At 43.5% G+C, this 23,495-nt stretch overlaps 2 protein-coding genes across 5 annotated transcripts in view; one reads left to right on the top strand and one right to left on the bottom strand.

The window, feature by feature from the left end:
* Positions 1–1,938: 1,938 nt before the first annotated feature.
* MTHFD2 (methylenetetrahydrofolate dehydrogenase (NADP+ dependent) 2, methenyltetrahydrofolate cyclohydrolase) lies at positions 1,939–15,173 on the top strand. Of its 2 annotated transcripts, XM_025868371.2 has the most exons (8): positions 1,939–2,447; positions 8,172–8,356; positions 9,691–9,813; positions 10,256–10,408; positions 10,850–10,957; positions 12,178–12,270; positions 12,676–12,801; positions 13,974–15,173. In XM_025868371.2, exons 1-8 carry the CDS (start codon positions 2,071–2,073, stop codon positions 14,135–14,137), a joined length of 1,329 nt encoding a protein of 442 aa, XP_025724156.2. In that variant the 5' UTR covers positions 1,939–2,070; the 3' UTR covers positions 14,138–15,173. The 2 variants fall into 2 exon arrangements, with proteins under 2 accessions (XP_025724156.2, XP_073753617.1); XM_073897516.1 differs by lacking the exon at positions 10,850–10,957 and having other exon boundaries at positions 1,944–2,447.
* Positions 15,174–16,044: 871 nt separating this feature from the next.
* Positions 16,045–23,495, bottom strand: part of SLC4A5 (solute carrier family 4 member 5) — a 103,143-nt gene continuing 95,692 nt past the window's right edge. For all 3 annotated transcript variants that reach the window (XM_073897513.1, XM_073897514.1, XM_073897515.1), the window contains 3 exons: positions 22,708–22,860; positions 19,730–19,797; positions 16,045–17,794 (listed from right to left, as the gene is read on the bottom strand). In XM_073897513.1, the coding sequence (XP_073753614.1) occupies positions 17,629–17,794; positions 19,730–19,797; positions 22,708–22,860 (387 nt within the window). In that variant the 3' untranslated portion in view covers positions 16,045–17,628. The remainder of the gene's footprint in view (positions 17,795–19,729; positions 19,798–22,707; positions 22,861–23,495) is intronic.

Raw genomic sequence — 23,495 nt, 5'->3', positions numbered from 1 at the left:
GAATTTTTTCGATAAATACAGTAGAGTACTAGAAATGTATTTTTCTCTTCCTTGATTTTCTTGATAACATTTTCTTTTCTCTAGCTTAACTTTTTTTTTTTTTAAGAGTTTATTCATTTATTTGTCAGAGAGAGAGAGAGCACAAACAGAGGGAGTGACAGGCAGAGGCAGAGGGAGAAGCAGGCTCCCCGATGAACAAGGAGCCCGATGCGCGACTCAATCCCAGGACCCTGGGGTCATGACCTGAGCTGAAGGCAGACACTTAGCCAGCTGAGCCACCCAGGGGCCTCTCTCTAGCTTACTGTATTGTAAAAAAAATATATGGATATAATACATATAACATAAAATATATGTTAATTGACTGTTTATGTTATCAGTAAGGCTTTTGGTCAACAGTAGGATATTAGTAGTTAAGTTTCTGGGGAGTCAAAAGTGATATAAGGATTTTTGATATGTGGGGGTGTGCACTCATAACCCCCCTGTTATTCAAAGGTCAACTGTATTATATTACGCTATGTTATATTATATATATATATTTTTCTGAACCATTTGAAGACATGATGTCTCTATTTCTAAAGCCAAGTACATTCTTTTATGTAACCACAATATGGTTAGGTAAAGCAGTAAATTAACACTAATACCATGCTATTAGCTGATCTACAGACTTTATTAATATTTTGCCAATTGTCCTGTAATATCCTTTACAGAAAAGAGAAAGGAAAAAGAAAAATGAAATAAGGAGGGCGCCTGGGTGGCTCAGTCGGTTAAGTGGCTGCCTTTCGCTCAGGTCATGATCCCAGGGTCCTGGGATCTCTTCCCCGCCCCCCCCCATCAGGCTCCCTGCTCAGCATGGAGTCTTGCTTCTCCCTCTGCCCCTCACCCTACTCAGGCTCACTCGCTTTCACTTCCTCTCTCTCTCAAATAAACAAATAAAATCTTAAAAAAAAAAGAAAAATGAAATAAAGAGAAAGAAAAATAATTTTTTGGTTCCAAATCACACATTACATTTGTCATGTCTAGACTTCTCTAATCTAGAACAGTTCCTCATGCTTTGTTTTTCATGACTTTGACATTTTTTCAAAGAGTACAGGCTGCTTTTCTTTTTTTTTTTAAAGATTTTTTTTTTAAGATTTTATTTATTTATTTGACAGAGAGAGAATGAGAGAGAGAGAGCACGAGAGGGAAGAGGGTCAGAGGGAGAAGCAGACTCCCCGCTGAGCAGGGAGCCCGATGTGGGACTCGATCCCGGGACTCCAGGATCATGACCTGAGCCGAAGGCAGTCGCTCAACCAACTGAGCCACCCAGGCGCCCCCAGGCTGCTTTTCTTGTAGAATGTCTCTCAGTTTGGGCTTGTCTGATACTTCCTTGTGATTAGATTAAAATCCACCAGTATATTCCAAAATTTCAGGAATATGGGTTTTTCCTAGACTGTTTTAATATTCCAGGTCTTTGTTCTCTCCTCTCAGTGTGTAAATGAAAAATCTGTAATAGTTTTTAGGGGACTTAATGGTTTAGGAAAAAATCACTTCATTCAATTTTCAGACTTGTGAAGAGTTAGGAAGTGATGTGCCCTCCTCAATGTGTCATAGTGCGTGTCTGTTCCATTACCGATGGTGTTAACTTTGATCACTCGTTTAAGGTCATGACTTTCAGGTTTCCCTGTTGTAAATTTACTATTTTCCCCCTTTACTATTAATAAGTATATTGTGGGAGAGATACTTTGACACTACAAAAAAGGGTAGCCAGATAAAATACAGGAAGCCCGGTTTAATTTTAATCTCAGATGACCATCGAATACTATCCTAATACAAGTATGACCCTCCTCCTAAGTTATTTATCTAAAATTCAAATTTAATTGAGTGTCTTGTATTTTTACTTGTAAGATCTGGCAACCCAGTAAGTACATACCTGTTCCTCATCCAGTTGTTTTGACATCCATTGATGATCCGTTTTTACTGTGATTTCGTCAAATAGTTTCTTTCTAACTCCATTATTCTTCTATTTGCCTATCTTTTTTCCATTTTTACGCTGCCTGGCACACAGTAGGCGCTCAGGTATTTCTTCAAGCAATGAATGAACAAACTCTCACTCGTGCTGGCCCGGCCTCCGTGACACCCGCTGCGTCGGGCAGGGGCTTGCCTTCCTCGGCCAATCTCTGCAGGCTACCAGGGCTTCCGAGCCTTCCAGGGCTCCCCTGCTGGCTCTTCTTGCTCCAATCACAAGCAGGGCTTTGCTGGGAAGTGGCCAATGGGTGCGGGCGGAAGGCGGGGCCTGCCACGCGGCCGCGGTATAACTGCACGGCCCGCGCGCGCGCTTCTCTCCTGGCGCGGACCTTGGCGCGGGTGATGGCCGCTGTTTCCGTCGTGTCTACGTTGGCCACCCGGCTCCTCCGGCTCGCTCAGAGCTGCCGCCTCCGTTATCGCCCCATCCACCTCTCGGTAGTTCGGTAAGAGGGTCCTGGAGCTGGGTCAGCGCCGAAAACCGAGGGGAACCGAGGGTGGGGGGACCGCCCGGGCTCCGAAGGGGCGCCGAGGGACGTTCTACCGAGCATCTCTGTCCCGGGCGGTGACGGGGCGACGTGGCAGCCGAGCGCGGCCGCAGTCTGCGACCTGAGCGCTCGCTCCGTGGGGCGGGCTGATGCCCGGAGCCCGCCTTTCAGAGGGAGCGGGTCTCCGCAGCCCCGGGGCGTCGCCCTCTCTCGGGGCCAGTCCGTAGGCGGGACGGGGCCCACGGTGCGGAGCGAAGGCGCAGGCGGGCTCTGGGGCGCCCGGATTTACGCGGGACCGTACGGAGGTTACCGGCCAGAACCTGCCGGCCGCCCTTGGCGGTGTTGCGGAGCCGCTTGGCCAAGCAGAGGATACGCTTCGGCGAGCGCCGGGAAGGACTCTGAATGAGCAGCTTTCAGTGCGCGTCGGGATCCTAGCGGCGGAGGAGGTTGGTGCAGTCTGACGAAATCCCAGAGCCGGCTTGCTCGCCGGGTACCCGCTCTTCCCTTCTCCTTCGGGAGGTGGATGTGGCTCCCGCAGCTCTCCAAGCTGCCCCTTCCCCTGCCAAGAGAATAAATGTGCTGGGGTCACCAGGGCTTTGATGCGGTCCACCCGGAGCTAGTCACTGCCAGGCTGGTAAATTGAAGGGAAAAATACCCGAGGGGAGGAGGGAAGAGCTCTGTTTGCCTTTTCTTAGGGAGGTAATGGGTTTTTCCTGATCTTTCTAGACCTCAAACTCCCATTCTTAAACCTAGGTTGAAGAGTCTTCTGGGGGCCTGTGCTTTCTCTCCCTAAATCTGCGCACTCTCTGGCCCATCTTTAGAGCCTTTGCGTTGCCAGCGAGCTGAGCCCTGTAACAGCAGCCCCTTCTTTCATCTTGGCACTTGGCTAGGCTGTGTGAATTCAGGGATGATCATAAGTCCTCTTTCCTAGTGGAACTCCCTTAGCTGTCAAGGGGCAGAACACGTGTGTACTTTCCACTCAGTGTAAAAAAAAATGTTAGAAACATTGCCAAGATGCTGTCGTAGCACAGAATGAGGGTTAATGCGTTCTTGAAAGAAGACCCGGGACACTCAGGGCTTTTCTTGTTCTGACCCTGACCTGCCTTTCAGCCCCATCCCTCATTACTGTCTGTTCTCTTCCCCGTTGCTCCCTTCCTGAGTTCTGGCCACGTGTGCCTGTGGCTTTCATGATTGAAGAGATCTGTAAAGATCGTCTAATTCATCACTTAGAAAACTGGACCAGTTTGTTCACTCTCCAGTAACAGATGCCCTCCTTTCACTAACGTTTCTGAATGAACAAGTAGACTTCCACATCTCTGAAGGCAATACTATGGTATTTATGGTTTCCTTTTATTGCTTTGATCACTGCTGGCTAGCAAATGTAAGACAATAATATCTTTTATGAGTCTGCATGAATTCCTTTTGATGGGGGAGGGTTTCAGGAACATAAACTCATGGTTGGAGAGAGAGTACTATAGTAGACTGGGGGATAGGGAAAAATGGACTTTGGAGGCAGAGGTTTGTTTGTGTTTGAATCTTGTTTCTACCGTCCTCACTTTCCCCTTCTATAGTATAATAGTATGCTCTTATACTATTATAGTATAATAATAGTATAATAGTATTATAGTTAGTTAGTATAATAACCCCAAGGTAAATGAGAGTAATGTGTGTAAAACTCATAGCAAAATACCTAGTGTTTAATAGATGTTAGTTCCATCCCCCTTTGTTTGTAATTAATTAGTAGATAACCGAACCCTTTCCAGAATAACCTGATCATGAACTGTAAAATGCACCTGATAATTGTTTTTATGGAAAATTACAGTGCTGTACGCTATTGAATTAGGAAAGCGAAGATGCTACTGAGCTGGATTTTGAATTTTATTTGAACAGTCCTTGTGGCTTTTTTCGTCTGTTCACTCATTTTATTTTATTCTCATTCATAATTTTAACCCATTATTAAACACATCTGTGAAAAGCATTTAATTCCTACATAAGTGTTAGCTAATATAGTTAATAGTTTTGGATTCCCTGTGGGACTGAGCTGAGCCTCTATTTTTGTTTCTTTTGAGGTAGCAGTTACTTTATCTGCCCTTTGGCAAAAGAGATGATGGGAAATGAGGTAATGACTCACTGGCAGGACTGTTTCACATTTTGCAGAGTTGTATATGCAGAGGAGGGCTAAAACAGCTGATATTACAGAAGATACTCATTGTGTTGTTGCTTTGTTTTTGGTTCTAGTTACTCTTTGACAGTTTTTTTTAAAAGCTAATTGGCGTAACATCCAGAACCTGCCTTTGGGACTTGAACACTGGGTTCTCCCAGAACCCTGTGTTCTTAACTGTAGTAGATCAGTCTTAGCCCAAATGTGCTGCTACCATTTTGTCTAAGTTCATGGCTTTCAATTTCTTAAAAAATATTTTATTTATTTATTTGAGAGAGTCAGAGAGTGTGGGGTGGGGTGGGGGAGGAGCAGAAGGAGAGAGACAAGGGTGGAGCCTGACAGGGCCCTGCACACAACCCTGAGATCACCACCTGAGCTTAACTCACTAGCCACCTCAAAAGGAACTTTTTAATGAAATGCGATTTAAGACTTTACTGAATATTTATATGTGTGTATATATATGTTTACACACATATCCTTATGAGTAAGTAAAGATATATGTTATATATTAAGGATATGCGTGTGTGTTTATAAATCTAACCAATGGAAGAGAGTAAGAAATTAATTTTTATTGACTATATATGCCTTGCACTTTATACGTGTTATTTCATTCGTTATAAATCACTGTAGTAAACTCTTTTAAAGTAATCTTTCATTCTACAGCATTGCAGGGTTGGGAATATATCTCTGTACTGGGGCTATTTCCCAGGAGTGTTGCCAGAGGTGTTTATGTCCAAAGCCCTTTGAATGAAGTCCCCTTCAACTCTAGTTTTAAAACTGATTTTGAATGTTAACATGTTTTCAGTTCCTTAATATACCATGGGTGTATGTGAAATGCTATTATATATTTTGTGCTATGCTAGTATCATTACATAAAATTTGGGTAAAAGTGCTGTTTGCTATAAAATTTTATCTTTTTAAAACTTCCAAGATACAAATACAAATTAATATAAAGTTTAGATATAAAATTACTGCTTTAGGGCGCCTGGGTGGCTCAGTTGTTAAGCGTCTGCCTTCGGCTCAGGTCATGATCCCAGGGTCCTGGGATCGAGTCCCACATCGGGCTCCCTGCTCGGCAGGAAGCCTGCTTCTCCCTCTGACTCTCTCCCCTGCTTGTGTTCCTGCTCTCGCTGTCTCTCTCTCTCTCTGTCAAATAAATAAATAAAAATCTTTAAAAAAAAATTACTGCTTTATATATAAGACATTTCAATCTGGTTTAAAGCAGGTGTTTAATCTTAATGGAAAAGAAGCATGGAAGGTTTAAAGACTGTTGAAGCTTTAAAATTCCATTTTAGGGGTGCCTGCGTGGCTCATTCGTTGTGTCTGCCTTCGGCTCAGGTCATGATCCCAGAGTCCTGGGATCAAGCCCTGCATCAGGCTCCCTGCTTGGCGGGGAGCCTGCTTCTCCCTCTCCTACTCCCCCTGCTTGTTTTCCCTCTCTCGCTGTCTCTGTCAAATAAATAAATAACATCTTTAAAAAAGATAAAATAAAATTCCATTTTAATTAACAGTGGTCTTTTTTTTTTAAAGATGTTATTTATTTATTTGAGAGAGAGAATGAGGGAGAGAGAGCACATGAGGGGGGAAGGGTCAGAGGGAGAAGCAGACTCCCCGACTGAGCAGGGAGCCCCACGCAGGACGTGGGACTCGATCCTGGGACTCCAGGATCATGACCTGAGCTGAAGGCAGTCGCTTAACCAACTGAGCCACCCAGGCGCCCCTAATTAACAGTGGTCTTAAGAATGAATCATACCTGGCTGGCTCAGTCGGTGGAGTGTCCGACTCTTGATCTCGGGTTTGTACGTTCAAGCCCCATGTTGGGCGTAGAGGTTACTTAAAAAAAAAATCAAAAAAAAAAAAAAAAAAAAAATGAATCATATCTGACCATACAGGATATCGAGTACCTTGGTGTTATCCCTGAGAATTAAATATGTGCTATTAGGGGAAATTTTTTCAATATTTCAGACAACTGTGTGTTTCATTGGTCTTGAGATTGAAGCATTCTTCGTGATACTGAAGAAAGAAAGAAAACAAAAGGGAAAGACTTCTTTCCACTAGACCTTTATGCTAAAAGAGCAGTTGCTCATCCTACATTAAGTATTGGGAACTTTATTATAAGGCCATGTATGGAAATAAGAAAACCAGGAATCTTCCACGTTAGAACCCAGGAAGAGCTGCATAAACAGTTCTTATTGGGAAGAAGTGGTCTTTCAGAGATCGGAACATGGTTTTGGGAACTGGAAGTTCTTTTAGACCCTGAGTTTTCTCCTTGCCCATCAGGAGCAGTTTCCGCATCTCTTGCTCTGTCCTACCGTGAGTGTGACTGTTATTCTCTGTCTCTACTTTTTTTCTATGTCTGTCTTCAGCTCCTCCCACCAACAGGTCCTCTGTGGTTCTAGTGTGTGAATGTGTTTCAGGGAGAAGCTCTTACCAGGCTAGTTTACCTGTTGCTCCTGTTGCTCTGAGCTTGTGCACCAACTGGACCACTGGCTGGCCTAGAAATTGTCCTTGGCGTCCGATACTCATTCCTGATCTGTCATCTGTGGGTAGGCCACTGGGGTCCCAGGGTAGAGCAGCACACCGCCACCCATGGCATGGAACTTCCTTATTCTTACTGGGAAAGTCTTCTCCGGGAGGGGCTGTGGGGAGCAGTGGTAATTTTGAGGTTTGACCTGTCCAAAACATTGTCTGTTCGTTTAATTGCATGACATAATTTATATATTTGAAAACATCATAGAAATTAAAAGCCAGGGGTGCCTGGGTGGCTCAGTAGGTGAAGCGGCTGCCTTCGGCTCAGGTCATGATCCTAGGGTCCTGGGATCGAGTCCCGTATTGGGCTCCCTGCTCAGTAGGAGGCCTGCTTCTCCCTCTCCCACATTCCCCCTGCTTGTGTTCACTCTCTCGCTGTCTTTCTATCTGTCAAATAAATAAATAAATAAAATCTTAAAAAAAAAGGAAATTAAAAAGCCAATTGACTTAACTGGGAAATGGTTTGAAACACATGGCTGGATGCTAATAACATAGGCAAAACACAAACTACAAAATGGTATATAAGCATATAGGACACACTAACCTCATAGTGGTGACGGGTCAGATAAAACAATGCAAAATAAAACAGTGGAAAACTTTTTTTGGGGGGGGAGGGGTCTATCAGTGTGTCAATGATCAGGGGTCTGGATGATATAGTGGTAAGAGCCTGGACTCTGGATTCAGACTGAGCTGAGTATGAGGGCCAGCTTTGCCAAGTACTAGCTGTCACTCACTTAAGCTCTCCAAGCTTCAGGGTAATGATAGTATTTCAGTCAACGTTATCTCCCCAAACATGTAGCTGGACACAGATTTACCACTCTGAAACTGCCCTTCAGATTTCCGTTGTCCCTCAGCTTAGGCACCATGTGTTTTAATCTACTCTTTAAGTTTGGAGTAGTTAATAACCTTTTTTTTTTTTTTTTGTAGTCAGATCTTTACTTTTCACAAAAATTTAAGCTATTTGGTTTTGTGACTGTTGTTGCCTTCTGCAGAAATGAAGCCGTTGTCATTTCTGGAAGGAAACTGGCCCAGCAGATCAAGCGGGAAGTGTGGCAGGAAGTGGAAGAATGGGTGGCTTCGGGCAACAAGCGGCCGCACCTGAGTGTGGTTCTGGTGGGCGAGAATCCCGCAAGTCATTCCTACGTCCTCAACAAAACCCGGGCCGCTGCAGAAGTGGGTATGTGTCACTCGCAGACCCTGGCTGCCGTCAAATTGCGGCAAACTCCATTGGCACTCATGAGTCTTTATTCTGCTTAGAAGACTCAAACAGAGGAGGCTGATGGGATTGAACTGTATCCAAAATATGGTCATAAAGAAATTAGGCCTATCTGCTGGGGAGGCTTATAAACTAGGATGGAAGGAATATGGTTGGTATTCTCGGTGTCTTCTGGAATATAAGCTAAATTCCGTCTTTAGTCTTAACATTAGACAAGGGACCTTGAACACATTTTATATTTGCTTTCCTTGACAGACATGAGAGTCTGGCTGAGATGTTTGAGCATTTGGCTGGGGAGGCTTCAGTGATGTGGCCTAGAAAACAGTCCTAGGCTTGAAGGAAATGACTGACTTCTGGGAAATAGCTTTTGGCTTCTCTACCAACTGGGTCCACAGCCAACTGAATGATGCAGTGGGGGGCAACTGGGTGACTCAGTTAAGTGGCTGACTCTTGATTTCAGCTCAGGTCATGGTCTCAGGGTCCTGGGATTGAGCCCCACATCAGGCTCCACACTCAGCGGGGAGTCTGCTTGAGGATTTTCTCTCTCTCTCCCTCTGCCCCTCCCCCTGCTCGCATGCTCTCTCTCTTTGAAATAAATAAAAATAAATCTTAAAAAAAAATTACGCAGTGGTTAGAGTTTGGAATGCAAAAACTGAGGGTCTGGGTGATGGGAAGTTCGTGTTCGAGGTCTCACTGTACCACTGACTCTGTGTGATGGTAGATCTGGGGTGGGTGGGCTTGGCTCTGCCTCTTCCTGCTCCTCTGCGGGTTGGTGGTATGAGACCTGGGTGCCCTTCCTTCTGAAAGGCTGTGAAACCACTGGGGCGGCTGGGCCATTGACTGGGCCGTGAGTCCTTGGTATCACAGGATTGAGGCCTCCTGCCCTTTTCTTTGAAAAATCTTTAGAAACTCTAGAAAATGGCAAGCTATGGCTTTTTAAGACACTGGGAGGAAGCACAGTGCGGTGGAAAGAACATGGACTCCAAAACTGGAAGGATTGCCTTCATCACTAGATGGCTTGTGTTTCAATTTTGCTGAGCCTCTGTCTCCTTTTCTGTAAATTGAGGCTCATGAGGATAGTGTAGAATAATGTAGATAATTGTTGAGCCAACGTTCTCTAGAGTGTATATTTGTGAAGTTAATTTTTTAGGTGCCTTGGGAACTGACTGGGGCTTTTTAGCTACCAGGGTTGGGTATCATATTCTAACTCTATGTTAGAATACCATGGCAGGCAACATAGCGTTGCTCATTAAATGCCTCGATATATTTTTTTTAACCTTGGAATTTTCTTATAGGAATCAACAGTGAGACAATTGTGAAACCAGCTTCAATTTCAGAGGAAGAACTGTTGAATTTAATCAATAAACTAAATAATGATGATAATGTAGATGGCCTCCTTGTTCAGCTGCCTCTTCCAGGTGAGTTTTGGGCTCTATCACTTAGAATGATTTCTGAGGAATAGAGGATTCTTAGCTACTTTATACACCTGGCCCCTTGTGGATCTGACTTAAAGGGGAGGTAAACTCGAGAGAGTGAATATTTTACTAAGTATGCACCGACCTACTCAGAAAACCAATTACTAAAAAAAAAAAAAAAGAAAACCAATTACTCCTTGACTCGGAAGTGACATCTTGATACAAAATGGCAGTGGAGGGAAGCAGTCATACAAGAGGCTACTGCCTTTGATGCTGGCATTTGGCTTTGCCTGGTTTGTGTTCCTTCTGTGCAGACCAAGAAATCAATCACGGAGGCCAGTCATGGAAGGGGAACGGGTTTGTGCAATAAACCAGCTAAGCTGGAGTCAGGCGGTGCCAACTAGGTGACAGTGACCTCAGGCCGCTGCTCTGATCTCTCTTTCAGAGCACATCGATGAGCGAAAGATCTGCAACGCTGTTTCCCCAGACAAGGATGTTGATGGCTTTCATGTAATTAACGTAGGGCGAATGTGTCTGGACCAGTACTCCATGTTACCGGCTACCCCGTGGGGTGTCTGGGAAATAATTAAGCGAACTGGTAGGTATATCCCATAGTTGTATGTCTGTGTTAGGATCATGAAACCAGTACTTGCCAGTGGTAACAGTGCCTACAGTTGCAGAGTGGACACTTGGGCCCCACGTCCTCCAGTCCTGCCCCCAGAGCCTGCCTCTCCTGTGGTTGCCTCTATTGACTTTGTTGCCACTTAATCCGGAAGCCTCTGCAAAGGAAACTTAAGGTTTCATTGGGTTGATAGTGCACACTCATATAATATTTTGTATCTTCCAGGGTGCTTTCTCTCATGTTCTTTTAGTCTTCAGGATGTGTGTAGCAAGTGATGGGCCCCCTTGACTGTTGAGGTAACAAGCTTAGTAACTCCCTTCCTTATCACCATTAGATTCATGTCCTAGGCCCTCTGTCTGCCTTCTTTGGTGCTCCTTCTAACATAGTCTGGTACTCCTTATATATATTTCTTCATAGGCATTCCAACCCTAGGGAAGAATGTGGTTGTGGCTGGGAGGTCAAAAAATGTTGGAATGCCCATTGCCATGCTGCTCCACACAGATGGGGCGCACGAACGTCCTGGAGGTAAGGAAATGGCTTTCAGAGGAGTGTTCCCTGCTCCCTTATGTGCGAACCTTTGCAGGGTGCCCTGTGTTTGTTAAACTTTGTATTTGTTGTAATTTTGTTAGCAGATATTTGGGGAGTAATCTTTGTAGGAGAAGCTGAACTCCTCCTGTCACCTGAGACTATTTATATTCATTTATTAGGGAACTAGTACAGAAATGGATATGCCTCAGAAATATATTTGAGTTTTGAATATAAGCATGGTTGTAGGCAAATAGACATTTTCAGTTATGGCTTTGATAGTTTGAACTAAGAAACAGTTCATAGCATCCCATTCTGTGTCACTTGATAGAAAAAAAGTTTTAAATCTTGAATAATTCTAGTGATATTTTGCTTAGGAAAGGTAAGATTCCTGAAAGGCTGCTAAATAGGATAAGGAATAAATTTAATTTTAAATGATTCTAAAGGGTGGAGCTAGGATGAGGGAATAAAAGTTATAAGAAACTGGGTATTTACCCAAAGAATACAAACATAGTGAACCAAAGAGGCACCTGCACCCCAATGTCCACAGTAGCCAAACTGTGGAAAGAGCCCAAATGTCCATTGACAAATGAATGGATAAAGAAGAGGTGGTATATATATACAATGGAATATTACTCAGCCATCAAAAAAGAGATCTTACCATTTGCAACCTTGTGGATGGAACTAGAAGGTATTATACTAAGTGAAATAAGTCAGTCAGAGAAAGACAATTATCTTAAAGAGTTCACTCGTGGAATTTAAGAAACAAAACAGGATCTTAGGGGAAGGGAGGGAAAAATAAAATATGAAATCAGAGAGGGAAACAAACCATAAGAGACTCTTAACTACAGGAAACAAACGGAGGGTTCCTGGAAGGGAGGTCAGTGGGGGGATGGGGTAATTGGGTGATGGGTATTAAGGAGGGCACTTGCAATGAGCACTGGGTGTTATATGTAAGTGATGAATCACTGAACTCTACTTCTGAAACTAATAATACACTCTATGTTAATTAATTGAATTTAGATTAAGAAAAAATAAAAGAAACTAGGTATTAATTGCTGAAAAGTAACTGGTACTTAGCTGTCCAGAAAATATGGTACACGAATTAAGTCAATTACTTCTTCAGAGATGGTGAATTTCTAAAATGGGTTGCCTAGTTGAGACCTAATTCAATCTCAGCTTTGATTCAGAAATCAAGACATGTATTTTTTAATTCCTAGGTGATGCCACTGTTACGATATCTCATCGATACACTCCCAAAGAACAACTGAAGAAACATACAGTTCTTGCAGACATTGTGGTCTCTGCTGCAGGTAAGAACCCCAGGGAGGGGAGGGAAGGGCCTCACTTCAGAAGGGTGAAGATAGACCTCTTATCTTAGAATTTGCCTGCCTCTGTGCCAACCCATTCACCATTCTTCTAGCGGTGATATTGTATGCGGCCCACAGAGATGAGGCAAGAATGGTGCATGCAGCGTTGGTTTCTGGCTTTCCAATCTTGACTTGATGGGTGAATGTTGCTTCAGAAACCTCTGAATATGTCTGTTTACTGTATGGAGTTTCAGTGGTTTCTTGGCTAATGGTTTTTACAGGTTTTCATCAAACAAGCTAATTAGTTCTTCCAGGTCTCTTAAAATTGAAATCAGAGAAGACTCTGCCAAGTAGAATCTTCCTTTCAGAACTAGTGAACATTCCTCTCATTCCTCTCTCTGTTGGCAGGCATTCCAAATCTGATCACAGCAGATATGATCAAGGAGGGAGCTGCAGTCATCGATGTGGGAATAAATAGAGTGCAAGATCCCATCACTGCTAAACCCAAGTTAGTTGGAGATGTGGACTTTGAAGGTAAATGGTATAATTTTCTTAAAATATAAAATCAGTAAATACTACCTTTAATGGACATTTAGGACAGATCATTTACTTTTAACTTACGTTACTCTGGGGGTACCTGGCTGGCTCAGTCCGTGGAGCATGTGACTCTTGATCTCAGGGTTGTGTGTTGGGGGTAGAAATTACTTAAAAAAAAAAATAAAACCATCTTATGTTACTCTGGTAATTCAAAATGCATTCCACATGAATTAAGAGAAACTTAAATTATAGTCATTCTAGAACCATTTTAATTGTTTATATCATAAAATTATGGGGACTGGGTATAAACTTTTCAGGGAGGTGTTTGTTCTTTCCTTAGGGTTACTTCATAATTAAAACAATTTCATCACTTTTAACATGTCTAAAAATTTAATGAGTTGACTTTCCGAAACCATTGAGTCTCCTAGAAGGTGTTACAGATTCATCATTTTCACATTGAGAGGAGAGATCACAGACCTGGAATGTTAAAAATGGTCCAGGAAAGAGCCACATTCCTGGATTTTGAAATATACTAGGAGATTTCTCCTTTCAGTTCTTAAGTTATCATGTTTATCTCAATTTTGGGCTGGTAAACCTATTTCTAGTTTTCTATTTCTAATAAAGCAATCAGACACAAGCCTAGGTATCTTAAGTATTTTTCCTTTAAGATTGGATTAGAAAAAATCTTACTTCTCACTTTCCAGAAAATTACTTGGCTTTGGTGCTTTGGGCAAACAGTATAGTTACATAAATATAGTAAATAAATAGTAAATAAAAGAAAATGTTGTAGGCAGGTATTAATTGGTAATAAATTAATAATACAATAAATAGTTTTACCTCACATATAGTTAACCCATTGAGGTGTTTCTTTTCAAACTGATTTAATATGGAGGAAAAGTATAGATGGTAAGTTATAGGTTATTTAGATGTATAAATACTCATTGAACAACTCTTATTACATGCATGTTCTTTTTTTAGTACGTTCAAAAGACTTTACCCCTGAGTAATGTAGATAGGACTTTTTTTTTTTTTTTTAATGAGTTTGAGGCTTAGGAAGGTGCTTGTGTATATGCTTACTTTTTCTTTGAATGCTTCTTCCACGGTACATTAAGATGCATACATTTCCTTTGCCATAATTAAGGCAGTCTACCCATCTTGTTTCTATGTAGGAGTCAAAAAGAAAGCCGGTTACATCACTCCAGTCCCTGGGGGTGTTGGTCCCATGACAGTGGCAATGCTGATGAAGAATACCATTATTGCTGCAAAAAAGGTGCTGAGGCTTGAAGACCAGGAAGTATTGAAGCCTAAGGAGCGTGGAGTAGCCACCAATTAACTGTTGTGTCTTCTGTCACGAACACCACTCCAAGCCGGTCAGAGAGGCGAAACAGGCCAATAGAAATGCAATATTTTTTATTTATTTTACTGAAATGGTTTAAAATGATGCTTTTTGTATTTATTGAAAGCAGAAATGGGGGGGGTGTGCCTGTGCGCATGGCTCTGCCGTACCTCAGCACAGAGCATGCTGGCCTCCTGCTGGGTCGTGTGAGCCCGCCAAGAGAAGCCGTTCACCTGGTGATGAACGTGGAGGACATCGTCCCATTAAGAGCAGGTGCTTAACTTGATCAAGCCACTTCAGTTAAAATTTGCCTTTTCTAGGATTGCATTTCCTAAGTGCTATTTCAATAAGAGTTGATACTCACATTAGGTTCCAAGCCTTTTGAGTTCAACTGGTCAAACCAAAGGAAAAATGTTGCTAGAGAAAATTAGGGAAAAAGTCAAAAGGAAGAAATGATAATTGAGTAGAAAAAAAACATTACTGTAACTTACATACCTATGGTATGTAAAACTAATTGTGAATGGATGGTGTCCTGAGCTGTCATTCCGTGGCTTAGTCATTGGGAAAATATTTAGGGTAGTTCCACGTCAGTCCTCACCCCACGTGTATTATATTCACGAGGCTTTCCCATTTTCCTCTAGGACTGAAAGGCTTATTTTATTTTATAGATTATTTGTGTGTGTTGTCATATTTGGCTTTTCCTCCATCCTTAAACTTCACTGTTACATCTTTGTACTCTTGGCGGTGCCTGTATGGTTTCCTTGGGATATCTTGAAACCTATTTTTGAAAAACAAAACTTGGGCTTGATAATCATTAGGATTAGGGCAGCTTGTTTAAGTATGAACTTACTTTTCCACCAAAGACTTGTCAGCAGCTGCCTGCTTTTCTCAGATGTATTTGTTGACTTTCCCCAATGGGTTTTTGAGAACTTGAGTTCACATTGAATTTAATCAGACTTTCTGATTAAAAGGGTTTTTTTGTGTGTGTTTGTTTCACTTTTTTTTTAATAAAACACTTCTGACTGGTGTGGAATGAGTTCTCCAAAATACTGTATCTTCCTGCTACTGTCCTGGTTGTGACCTAAACATAGTTAATTTTTCTCATTAGATGTAATGGGTGTCAATATTCCTATATTTGGTAACACCTAATCCTGTGCCTTAAACACACTGATACAAAGCGCAGCTGTGGAGAAACCAGTCTAGTCTTTTCAGTCTGATGTCCCAACAGGCTGTGCCAAGCTGGGAGCTTAATCTGTAAGATTCATTTAAGTGGTTAGGCTTATTCTGGGTGTTTTCTAAACCATGCAGTTGAATTTACACATTGTTAGCTTTGCAAAGGACTTCTTGATGTGCCTGCTGACAACCCCCACCCCTTCAGGCGCCCCACTCTCTATACAATTATTTTTTCAATGTGTGTGTTTTATTTGACAGATTGGAAGGTATTTGCTGTGCATATTTTGAGGCTGGGATAGGCCCCTGTGTATTCTCTGTTCTCTTCCAGCGCTGAGTATTTTGGCTTCCAAGCAGACAGATCCTTCTGCTCCTGCTCCAGCCTGCTTCAGGTAGAAAGAAAAGAACAATGGGGAGCTGACTTCTCCTTGTTCTTCTGCCAGCAGCCTTTATTCTTTGGATAGTTTCCTGGAGATGAAAGAGAATAGTTCGCTGGAGATGTTTTTTTTTGTAAGTTAGGGTTAGCTCATGTCCGTATCCCATGTTTGCTGACTTGACCAAAATTACTAAACATGGAGCAAGATGAGCAGACAGGATTAAGTTTTATTGAATTACAGTTACAAGTGGAAAGAAATTCTGACCTAGTGCACGGAGAAGTAACAATATGTCCACCTGTTAAAAGTTGTCAAAATTAAAATGTTCATGTATATACAAAATATAAATGACATATAAGGTGAAAATTACAGTGATCAATTTACAATAACAAAAAATTAACATTGTAGTTTCCAACTTGTTTCATTAATCAAGCACATTTACTCGGGAATCCATAACATTTCTACAGTTTAATTTGGACAAAGTGCTATTGGAAATCAGCCAAGTTTTAAAACTGAAATGTTAAGGGTTGTTAGCTCCCCCAGGATTGGTGCAGCTGAAAATACAGAATTTATACTTAAATTCAGGTGATCGTTCTGGGTGAGTGAGCAGTTAACGGGAGAGGTTTAGAGCTTTACCTCTTGGCAGTATCCCTTGGAGGGAGCGCTGAGATTTAACTGAATGAACACGTACAGTTTTCTAGGGACCAGGCACTGTATGAAGCTCTGAGGATTGCAGATGCAGTTAGCTGTCCTCGTGCCCTAGTGTCATTTGTCTTTAAAAAATAGAAAAGGATGAAGAAAAAAAGCACCTGCTTTGGTCATTGTGAGTAAATGTAGTAACTAACCAAAGTGATTTCCTCGAGATTCAAATCCATAGTTGTTCTGGAGAAAGTAAATGTCAGCTGCATTGTGGCTGTCAGGCACATAGTAGGTGTTAAACAAGCAAGGTGGGTGTTTGTTAAGTGGGGACTAAAGACAGACTGATAGTAAGTTTCATGAGGACAGGGTTTGCTTCTTATATTAATGAGTTATTAATCTACCCAACTTGTTTCCAATCATTCCTTTAAAGTACTAATCTAATACTGCAAAGTTATAATCTAATATTTTACATTAGCACTGCCTAACATGGAGTGGTCCTGTGGTTGGGAGTTTAACTTTGGGAGCAAGGTCATTGAAAACCTGGAGGCAGGACCTACCCAAGGGTAGAAAGAGGATCATTTTGTTGATGTAATGTGGTTGGAAGTTTCATTTGAACAAGAACAATCTTATTTTGCAAACATTTGCTCGCTCTCATGTATTGGTTCTTTCACCAGCTGACTTTGGGAACTGGCTTTCCAGTCTGGGGAACCTGCAGTCACATGTCTGTGCTGGCCCAGGGTGCACAGCGCATGCAGATGGCGCAGACCTGCCATAGGAGCCTCAGAAAGCTGCACGAGATGGGAGAAGATAGGGCCTTGTACTCATTTCTTACTATGTCAAGTTGCAAAACAAATTTTCCAGCTGTGGTCTACTGAAGTATGAGTGTTTTAATGGTTTTTTTCAAGACCATCTAGATATTTTAAAATCTAAGCTTAAAAAAAAAAACTAACAGATATTTGTTTCAATAAAAATTTATTATTGCCCCCTTTATCTTAGCTATATTTTGGGAGGCAAGCATTGTTTTCATTTCAAGAAACATTATAATTTCTATCCTGGACTGCATTTTAAAATAAGGTATCATGTTTCTGTTGGTTTGCCTAACTGCAGAAAGAAGGAGACAGCTTTGCATGTAAGTAGTGCTTTTCATCCACAGATCAGTTTTCTATCAAGTGGAATGACTCCGTCTGTTTGGCAAATAAGGAAACTGTCTCAGAGAAGTTACGGGTCTGGCCCAGACCTCACAGTGAAGATGCAACCACGTCCTCCCACAGTGAAGATGAAGCCCTGTCTGGGCGCAGCTGCGTCCTAGAGGGTGGTCTCTCCGTCAGTTTCTCTTCCGTATCTGTCCACATCTGTAAAGTCACAGTCTGACTCCATTTCTATCTTCACCTGTGGCACCATGAACACTGGGCTCTGTGAATAGTTGAAAGCAGGCGAAGCTGGACAGGAAATTTTGAAGTGCAATGTGATGCTAAATAAGAAAAAGAGGGAAGGGAGAGTGATTTATCTAGTAGTTGGTGTTTTCCACGCTATCCCCCCGAGGAGGGCTCTAAAGCAAGTAGTTTTGTCCTTGCTTATGAACTCTTAACACGTTATGGCAATGAGCAGCATCCTCTGCACTTGGCCTTCAGCTGTGCTTGCTGAGCTAGTCTCGCCAGAAGTGTCAGCCTGGTCTTCACATTGCTGCCAAGGCGAACTTTCTGGATCACAGATCTGTGATTCCCACCATTCAGGAGATAGAATCCAGGCTCCTTAGTGTGGCCAGACAGGGCCCTTTATGTTTGCACTCCTGATTACTTCTAGTTTGACTGCCCGTCCAGTCCAGCAGTCTTTGCTATTTTCAAATAGTATTTCAGGTGTGTTCCCACTGCCTGAAATGCCCTCCTTTTGTCTCTTTTCTTTATTCTGTACACCTGGCAGGCTCCTATTTATCGTTCTTGGACTCTCCAGATAAGGCAGATCCCTCCCTTAGACACTGTCCTTTCTCTTACATGTGCCCCATTGTTCTCAGCACACACTGTTGTATGTCTTTGTTGGCAGGCCTGTCTTTCTAGACCCCCAGGGATTAAGCATCATGCCTGATAGATCTCGGATACTTAAACTAGATCATGTTGCTGAGCCTTTTCCTTCACTGAAATAGAATCCTGTTCAGTGGTCTCTGCTTCCAACTACTTGCACAGAGTTGGTAAAACACCAGTGTAGCTGTCCCATGTTTGTATATGGAAATGCCCCGTCCTGGTCCGTATTCTCTCTCCACGGACTGAGGTTGGGGCAATGAGAGGTTCAATTTGGTGTAGCCTACTTAAAAATGAAAAATCAGGATAGACTGCTTTTCTCCCAACACCTTTATATATAAAAATCCGTGGCATTCATGTAATGGTGTAGGAACTGACTGGGGAGGTGGGATGAGAAAGCAGGCAGGGATGTAGTTTGGACGCATGACCCTCCTGGGCTGGAGTGGCCTTGGGTCCACTGCTTAGGGGGGCTTGTTACAGTGTCTGTCTTCTCATCCTGGCAAAGTGGTAACAGCTTTGACTTCTAACTCAGACGATCTTGTGCATGTTTTCTAAAATCTCTTGGATGAGTGCATCTAAGTCTGCAGGTTTATCTACCTGTAGACTTGGGATAGCTTACGCTTTTGCTCATGTGTGATGTAGTACAGTGATTCCCATCCAGTTTAGGGCCCTAGGTAGGAGCACCCTACCATCTTCCCCTGTAATAGCTGAGGCTGACTTTCTTGCCCCTGGATTTCTCTTCTAGTTTTGAGCCTGCCTTGTTTTCAATCATAAAGTTGTCCACTTTTCTCATGGCTTCTCATTAAGAACACTAAGGTATCACAGTTGGCACAGGGGCCCCTGGAAATGGTCTGGAGTCCTTTCTTGACTATTCTCTCCATTTTTTTTTTTTTTTTAAGTAATCTCTATGCCCAACCTGGGGCTTGAACTCACGGCTTCGAGATCAGAAGTTCCATGCTCCACTTAATCTTTGATATTTAGTTAGGTTTCTGACCTTTGCTAATTAACCATGCTGTTACTTTATTCCACATACTACGGGAGTACCTGGCGTTTTGATCTTTGAGCTCATTTATCCTGGCATTCAATAATATATACTTAAGTCATGTGTAGTTTTTCTCTATGTTGTTTTCCCCCAGTGTTTTCAATTTTACGTATTTTGTAATTTCCTTTTCTAAAGTAGAAGACCTTTGTGTAATCATGTCATGTCAGTAAAAGGACACATTTGTTACTTGACGCTAATAATCAGGTCTGACCACCTGTCTCCCAAGGTGGACCAGCAAAGGCCTTTTACGGAGACACTGGCTAACCTGGGAAATCCTAGTCCCTCCGCCTTCCTGGCCACTGCTTAGTCTCTTACCTAATACCCAAGGAGTCTACCTCATGGCCATTACCTCCGGTCGAGTTCTGAGTCACTGAAGGAAGAATCAGAATGAGTAACTCCAACTGGAAGATCTTTTTCCTGGCAGGAAAATTAAAACGTCAGTTGTAGAGCAGGTTTGAGGAGGACACTGGAGAAGACCTTTCTCCAGTGCTTCCCTCTTGTCTTCCTGTTCTCTGATCCCCACAGCCAACACTACACAAGAGGAAATCAGGATGGATGGCTTCTGGCTCAGTTACTCCTTCCCCAGAGGGCTCTCAGCCAGGATAGGTGGGTGTTGGGGGGGGCCAGGGCAGAGTAAGGAAGGGTGATGGAAGAATACAAATGGGAAGGGGAAGGAAGGAGAGTTAGCAACTAAAAAAGAAGTACTAATGATGGAGAGTGTGATGGGAAGCCCCTCAAGGGCCCTGGCAGGATCCTAATCTGGGACTTTTAGGAAAGTTGCAAGCCCTACGTTAGGAACACCGAGGTCAGGACTCAAGTGGGATCTTCCTGATTATTCCAAGGATAGGCTGTGGTCTTGATGACAGGACTGTCCTCTGGTAGGGTGCCGAAACTCAGAGGGGGTAAAGGCAGCCATACAACCCCCCAGGATCTTCGTGAGCAATGCCCAATCCTTCCCAGGCAGCCTTCCTTTCAGCAGGAGGAACTTTTCTACGACCTTCCCTGCTAATTTATGATCCAAATGCTATGCTACCAGTTTCTCTAAAGGGGACAACTCAGCTTGGCATTGAACCCTCAATCATTTTCAACAACCACTGGAAAGGCTGGGAGGCTCAGCGGGTCATGTTTGGATCCATGTGGTCTGAAACCATTGAAGAGAGGACCAGGTGGCTCCACAGGCATCAGGAGGCACCAGGGGCAGGGGCAAGGAAGGAATGAGGGGCTCTGCCTAAATGGAAGTGAAACTTGATCACAGGCACCTGCAGGGTTTGATTTGGGGATCCCATTGGTTGAAGTCTGAATCCTTGTGGCCCAGTTCCCATTTAACTCTGCCTAGTAGAGGAGTCCTCTAGCATCTAAGACCATTCGGTCCCCCTGAGTTGGAGATGGAAGTTCCTTGGAGGAAGAGGTGGAGAATAAGTAGTAAGTAGGAAGGGAGAGACACCATGTGTTTTACTTACTGGCAATGCAGTGGATACCATTTTGGGGATCTGATTGGACACTTTCCATGGGAATCTTTATAACTGAGGGAGGAGGGAACTGGGGCTGGAGAGAAACAGTGGGAAAAGCTGATAAACACCACCAATTCAACAGCTTTGACTTTCTTGCCAAGATGGAAAATACATGCATCCACAATGTGCCAACCACCCTCCTATCTCCAGTCTCAACAGTTACGGGGTGCTGCAAGTACTCTGGGGCTCACTGAGGGCCAATCACAGTTAGCCTGCTGTCCTAAACAGGACAGAACTCTCCCAGGAACATTATTGATTGGAACAGTTTCAACTGTCATAGTAACCAATCAGGAGTGAGTCTCACACAATAGCTGGTGTTGCTGTAAAGACATGTGTAAAGTGGATTTGTGAAAATTGAATGCCATTTTTCCATTGAATATATCACGCTTTTCCCCAACCCTGGGATAGTTCCTGGCACATAGCCACTCACATATTTATTGAATGAATCAATTAAAGAGTATTTGTCTTTAAAAGGCACTTAGACTCTCAGTTTCTTTGTTCTCAAGGCCTGTCTTTGCAAACCATCTAAATCATCAATGAAAAACATGTGAATGAACGATGGGCCTCTTCCTCCCTGGAAGAGGAAAGCAATTAAGGACCAGGGGAGTTTGGGTCTATCACTACCATCAGAAGATGGTTTGATTGCCACCAGTCAGCAAGGATTTGCCTATGGACAGCTTTGATCTGCAAAAGGCAAAATCACTAGAACAGTTCCAGGTGGATACCAGGGATGTGGGTTCAGGTCAGACCTGGGAGAATGGGAGCCAGGCATGTTGCTAGATGGCACGGGCAGCTTAGCATATTGGAAATGACCAAAGTCAGGAACAGAGGGCACCTGGGTGGCTCAGTTGGTTAAGCATCTGCCTTCAGCTCAGGTCATGATCTCAGGGTCCTGGGATCGAGCCCTACATCGGGCTCCCTGCTCAGTGGGGAGTCTGCTCCCTCTCCCTCTGCCCCTCTCCCCACTCTTGCTCTCTCTCTCAAATGAATAAAATTTAAAAAATTTTAAATTAAAAGTCAGGAAGAGTTTTCTTCATTCCCTTTAGACATTTAGCCATATGTCCATCTTGGGTGAACCACTTCCCTTTTGGAGGATCGTTTCATCACCTGTAATAAGCACTTGAACTAGACAATCTTTCTGTTCACATTTCGTGATTTACTCTAAGTTGGACTGGCTTCCTGTCTGTTGACTCCCTGAGTGTTTTGGGAGTGGGATGAGGAGGAAGCATGAGAGAAGAGTAGATGGGGCAACCAGGTGGTCCCCAGCATCTGGGGAATGTAGCCACTCTCCTTTCAGTGAGGACATGTGCCTCTCTGCCCACCTTCCCTAATACCCCAGAGGCAGGCCAAGCAAACCTTGTTCCCAGTCCTTCCACCTGTCCCGGAGTCTAATCTACTAATTGGTGCCCATCAGACTCTTCCCCCGAGACCTGCTCCATTCTTTGGAGGTCAGTCCTCATAACCTCCCCCATGATGGAGCTGAGTCTTCTGCCCTGTTCCATCAAGGACCTGCACAGCTTGTTGATAACAGCCCCTGGGAGCTCACAGAAATGGGAAAGAATGGGTGTGGCAACCAGCCTTTCCCTGGGTTGGGGGGGGAACTCATTCACTGTGGCCCACCCTGAGGATATTCCCATAAGCAGATGAGCTCTCAGCACCCCACACCAACACAGGCAGAAGCCTCAGCTCATGCCAGACTAGGCCCAGGTGATCATAGCTGGCCACCCAAAGAGCCCACCCTCTCCCTGGCCTGGGCAGAAGTGGAGGGAGGGTTTCTTGATCTCTTCCCTCAGCCCTGGCCTCACATCCTCCCCACCTCCTCATCACTGTCCTCATGGGCCCCTTTCCTTCTCTTCTTCTTATCTGTCTCCTTCTTCTCCTTCTCTGGAAGGATGTTGTCAATCCAGGCCAGATCATGCTGGGAGAAGATGAGGTCCAGAAGCCTTCGAACGATGATGAGGCCTAGGATCTGTGGTGACAGTTCAGAGAAAACCATGGGCTCAAGGCCCCAACTCACACATTGTTTTTTCTTCCTCAGTCAGCTATGTTTAGGGACTTTATCTGGTCTCTTTGGAGCCATCTCAGAGCTCCGACAAACGACCATTGACCACCTGCCCGCTTGGTTCCTCTCATCTGGCCTTTCCTCAGTTGAGTGGCAAAGCCTACTAATGAGCCAGGGAACAGAGCCTGTGACAGCTGGTTGGAAGCCAGGTAGAGACTAAGGGCTATAGAACTCCTACAGTTATTCTTTAAATCAGTGATCCTCAAACTTGAGCTTCCACCAAAACACCTGGAGGGCTTGTTAATACAAATATTGCTGGGGGCTACCCCCAGAGGTTCTGAGTCAGCAGGTCTGGGTCTGGGGCCTGAGAATCTGCATCTCTAACAAGTTTCCCAGGAGATGTTGATACTTCTGGATCAGAGATCACGCTTTGAGACCCACTGTCCCTCTTGTCCTTATTTCTGAGAGCTGCCAATCTCTCTGTTAACAAGTATAAAGTACACTGAATAAAGTGTACTGGGATAGCAGGAATTTTTACAGTAAAGTCTAGAAAGTTTGGTTCTGTTCAGCATACACAAAGGGAAAAATGTGTGCTTTGGGGA

This window comes from Callorhinus ursinus, unplaced genomic scaffold (assembly GCF_003265705.2).
Source record: "Callorhinus ursinus isolate GAN/ISIS: 27379988/994484 unplaced genomic scaffold, GSC_fseal_2.0 scaffold10, whole genome shotgun sequence".
Taxonomy (NCBI): Eukaryota; Metazoa; Chordata; class Mammalia; order Carnivora; family Otariidae; genus Callorhinus; species Callorhinus ursinus.
Note: the sequence above shows the minus strand (reverse complement) of the source record. Positions and strands in the feature narration are given on the sequence as shown.

Bases quoted from the DNA above. Each gene is read 5' to 3' on its own strand.
- MTHFD2 (XM_025868371.2), top strand. From the start codon at position 2,071: ATGAATGAACAAACTCTCACTCGTGCTGGCCCGGCCTCCGTGACACCC. The intron at 12,271-12,675 runs GTAAGAACCCCA...CTCTGTTGGCAG, and splicing joins CATTGTGGTCTCTGCTGCAG to GCATTCCAAATCTGATCACA. The intron at 12,802-13,973 runs GTAAATGGTATA...GTTTCTATGTAG, and splicing joins TGGAGATGTGGACTTTGAAG to GAGTCAAAAAGAAAGCCGGT.